Below are 4,449 nucleotides of genomic sequence, written 5' to 3'. Positions count from 1 at the left end.
AAAAAAAAAAAAAAAAGCAAAAAAACTCCGGGTTTCCTCTCGCTTCCTTTGCTCTTCTTTGATTTTTTTAAAATTTTTTTATTTATTTTTAATTTTTAAAATTTTTTTTCCTCTTTTTTTTTAGAAAACAAACAAAGAGTTCTCGGTCTCCTTTAAATACAGAACTTGAAAAGTGTTCCAGAAAAAGTGCTGGCTAAATTAGCTCTAGAAGAGAAGGACAGAAAAGGCTGGGGTGAGGAGGGGCCCAGCGGGCGCTCACAGGCGGTCTGCGCTGCAACGACCGCCGGTTCCCACGCGCCAGGGTCCCACTGACCCACGGAGACTTGGAGAGAGCCAGTCCCTGCCTCGGAGGGCCAGGGATCCCTGGCACAAAGCTGTCTCTCCCAGCTGGGGTGCATGGGAAGCCTTGCAATCAGAGCTGCGTCACGGGGCCTTCGCGTGAGCAGGCGGGTGGCACGAAAGGCTCCCACTTTTGCTCTACAGATGTCTTCACCGCCTCCTGCACCCGGGAGAAGGACAGGCTCCCCCGATCCTGCCCGCTCGCGTGCCCGGAGCGGACTCTGCCCGCCTCCCCCAGGCCAGGAGCCCGCGGGGACCTGTCCCATTAGGAGACGCAGGTCTGACGTTGCCCAACCTAGAAGCAGCTGCACGAGACCCCAGAGCTAGCAACGGCCTGTGAGACTGGTGTCCTTCCCAGCAGCCCAGGGGCTGGGACTTCTCACGGTCGATACCCCCACAGCAGATAGGCTGGGAGCTGCCCCGAAGAGCTGATGCGCCCGGGGCAGGGCAAGAGGGGACCAGCCTGGCTCCAACCCCTGCGCTCAGACGTCAGGCCGGAAACAGCAGTGAGAGCTGCCAGCGTGGGCACAGCTACCCACCTCCCCAGGCCTGCCCTGAGCCCCGGGTCTCCCATGCCGCCCGCGGCACCTACCCTGTAACAAAACCTCGTTGTCCGGTTGGCACTTCAGATGACACTACAAGGAGGTGACCGTAAAAGTGTCCTCGGGGTGCTGCTCGACCATGGGCCCCAGAAACCCGCTCTTCTGGGCGGAGGCCATGCCCGGGTGGCCCTGGGGCGGAAAGCTGGGGTACCTGTAGTTGTCCTGCAGCTGCAGCATAGAGTCTCTTGGGACTGGGGAGATATTCAAGTCATTCATCAAGGGGCAGGCGTAGGCCCCTCGGTGGTGGGCCCTGGCCATCTCGAGGGTCTCCTTCTCGCCCTTGGAGGCGGCGGCGGTGCTGGAGCTGGTCAGGTGGGGGTTGAGGCAGGAGGGGTCCGTTCTCCCCATGAAGTCCACCAGCATGCTGGCCCCTGTCTTGTTGTCGTAGGGCGGGCTGCGGGTGCTGGAGTTGGGAGAGTACCAGTAGCTGGGATTTTTGCAGCTGGGGGAGTCATAGTGGGGCTGAGGCATGGGTAGGTCCCGGCAAGCCATGTGCGCGGCGGCATGAGGCAGGCCGCTGCCCGCCATGCCGTGCTTGAGGGAGTCGCAGGCCGGCAGCTTGCGGAGGTCGCCCGGCCGCAGGTCGTCCTTGAAGGCCAGGGTCGGGGAGCAGTTGGGCGAGAAGGCTTTCTGCAAGCTGGCGTCGAATACCGTCTGCGGGGCTGGGGCCGCCAGCTGGTGCGGCAGGGCGGGGAAGTGCTTGCTCTCCAGGTCCGTCTGGCCCAGGCCAGGCGAGTCGCTCTGGAAGCCTTGCACAAAGGTCCCGTCGGACGGGGTGGAGGGGTTCATGGAGTAGGGCCCGGCAAAGTCGCACGGGTCTCTCTCGCTGACGCTGAAGCCCCGGGACTGGGAGGGGAGGGGGGACATGCTGCTGTCGCCGCTGTAGTAGTCCAGCCCCAGGTCCGTGCTGTCCTGGAAGAGCGGGTTCACCGCCTGGGATTTGGAGGGGAACTTGGCCTTCCCTGTCCCCCTCTCCTTCTTGGAGGCGCAGGCCCCTCGGGACCCGCGGGGCTGCCGGGGTCCCGTGTTCCTCTTGGAGGGGTACACGGAGGAGGAGGAGGAAGAGGAGGAGAAGTTCAGGTGAGAGGTGTCGAACATGTCCACTTTCTTCCGCCTCCCCCGGCCGGGCTTGGAGCTGCTCTGGAACAGGACGCTCTGGTTCCAGTTGTAACCCGGGGCCGACGAGGCCTCGTTCCAGTCCATCATGAGCTTCTCCAGGCTGGACAGGCTGGACTGGCCCTCGCTGGACGAGGCCTCGCTGTTGGCCCGCCGGTAGCCGGCCGGCTGGTTGAACTGGGTGCTGTCGGAGGAGGACTCGGAGAAGGTCTCCGAGACCGTCTGCTGCTTGGCCTTCTGGGGCGTGTAGTTGGAGATGTCCAGGATGACGTTGGGCTCGTTGATGTGGCAGTCGAAGCCCGGGTTGTAGAGCTGGCTGAAGGCCTCGGCGTTCCAGTCCAGCGCGCCGTAGCCTTGCCGGAAGTTCCACTGGGACGCGCCGGGGAACTGCCGGCAGTTCTCGGGCGACGGCTGGAAGGAGATGGAGCCTTTGGGCACCATGTAGCCGCCGGGGGACACGGTGCTGGCCCGGCTGTCGCACCGCAGCGGCGTGTGCGCGGAGCTGGAGAACTGGCCCCCCTCGGAGCTGTTGAAGAAGGCGGCTTTGCTGAGGGGCAGGTTGGGCCCCGCCGTCTGCTGGGTGTAGCCGGCGCTGTGGGCGCTGCTGGGGGAGGATGGCAGGCTGCTGCCGCTGCCGTAGGCGAAGCTGCAGTCCTTGCTGTTGGGGCAGTCCTGGGTGGCGGCGTACGGCTTGGCCGGCTGGAACACGCTGGAGGGCGTCACGCTCTGCCCGGAGCCGAAGCTGCCGTACTGCGCGTAGCCGGGCGCCGTGCCGGCGGCGGGGTGCGCGGTGGGCGACCGCGAGACGGTGGAGGGCGGCACCAGCTTCTGGAAGGCGTCGGCGCCGCGGCACTCGGAGGCGGCCTGAGACACCGCGTAGGCGGCCGCCCGCCCGTGGGAGAAAGCCGGGCGGCTCTGCATCACCGAGTGGAAGGCCGCCTCCGTGGTGGGGGCGGCCGCCACCTTGCCGCCGCGGCCCGCGTAGGACGCCAGCCCGCGCTGGCTGGGCATGGCGTTGGGGGGCGCGGTGTAGGCCGCCGAGGACTTGCGGGACTCTGAGCGTGAGGCCGACAGGGCGAAGTCCAGCAGGTCCGAGGAGTCGTCCGAGTCCAGCAGGGAGCGGAAGTAGCCGGTGAAGAGGTTGTGCCGCTCCTGGCTGACCTCAGCCTGGGAAGATGTCGTGCTCCCGCCGTAGAAGCCGGCCCGGCTGGAGGAGCCGGACTCCAGCGCCGAGGAGGCGAAAGCCCTGGGCTCTGCGCCCTGGAAGCTGCAGTTGCGGCTGGCCTGGCTGGCAGGGTGGCCGTGGTGGGGGGCCCAGGGGCTGCCCTTGTCCCCGGCCCACTCGGAGGTGCTGTCGCTGAAGCTCTGCCCGGGGTTCTGCTCCGGGAAGAGCGCCCCGTTCTTGCGGGAGCGCCTCTTGCGCTTGGGCTTGCCCACGGGGTCGGGCTCGGGCCGGCCCCTCTTGCGGGGGTGGACCACGTCGGCGTGCAGGGCCGCGGCCGGCTTCTTCTTCTTCCCGATGCCCTCGAAGAAGTCGCTGAAGGAGCAGCGGGAGGTGCGGGCACCGTGGCCCCCTCCTCGCCCGCCGCACCCACCCCCTTTGCCCCCGCGCCGGCGGAAGCCCTGCACCCGGTGCAGGAACTGGGAGATGCTCTGGGTGTCGGGCGCCTGGTGGATGGACTCGGGCTCGCTGGGGGTCCAGCAGCGTGGCGGGGAGCAGCGCCCAGCGCACTGGCTCTGCCGGTTCAGGAAGGCCAGCTTGGCCAGGACGTCCGAGTAGTCGGCCTTGCTGTCGTTGGTGTCTGCGATGTAGGAGGGCTGCGGCGAGGCCAGCTTCTGCTTCCTCCTCCTCCTCTTCTTCACCTCCGGCGCAGGCTCCTTGGGCTTGCCCTGGCCCAGCATCAGGTTCTTGGGTGGCCGGCCCCTCTTGCGCTTCAGGATGATGGGCATCTCGCCCGGCGGGAAGACCACCACCACGTTGCGCCCGTTATTCTTCATCTTCAGCAGTGGTGTCGGCTCTAACGAGCTGCTGGCCGCCATCTCCTTGCCCTCCAGGTTCAAGTTGCTGCTGAGCGACGAGACCTTGTAGGTGGTCTTGTTCCTCCGCCCCAGGGACACAGGGATCTTGGCCATCTTCACCACCATCTTGCGCACCCCGCGGCACTTGCCCTTCTTGGAGGGCAGAGGCGCCTTCTGGCCGTCGTCCGGCTCCGGCACGGTGGGGACGGGGGCCGCGGGCAGCGGGGGCAGGCTGGGCTCGGCCAGCCCGGCTGCCACCTCCGCCGGCACGGCCAGGGGCAGCACGCGGGTCTCAGCAGAGATGTCCAGGCGCCGCCCCCGCCCGGCCCGCCGGCGGCGACAGAGGATCTTTGGTTTGTCTGTTCTGCGCAGC

At 66.4% G+C, this 4,449-nt stretch overlaps 1 protein-coding gene across 1 annotated transcript in view; it reads right to left on the bottom strand.

Annotated features, from left to right (window-relative positions):
- Positions 1-4,449, bottom strand: part of AHDC1 (AT-hook DNA binding motif containing 1) — a 39,938-nt gene continuing 35,489 nt past the window's right edge. The window contains exons 5-6 of the mRNA XM_019547858.1: positions 932-4,449; positions 1-204 (exon numbers count right to left, since the gene is read on the bottom strand). Of these exons, the coding sequence (XP_019403403.1) occupies positions 975-4,449 (3,475 nt within the window). The 3' untranslated portion in view covers positions 1-204; positions 932-974. The remainder of the gene's footprint in view (positions 205-931) is intronic.

The sequence above is a fragment of the Crocodylus porosus genome, unplaced genomic scaffold, assembly GCF_001723895.1.
Source record: "Crocodylus porosus isolate Cpor-Errol unplaced genomic scaffold, CroPor_comp1, whole genome shotgun sequence".
In the NCBI taxonomy this organism is placed as follows: domain Eukaryota; kingdom Metazoa; phylum Chordata; order Crocodylia; family Crocodylidae; genus Crocodylus; species Crocodylus porosus.
The sequence above is the reverse complement of the archived record's forward strand: the minus strand, read 5'-3'. Positions and strand labels throughout refer to the sequence as shown.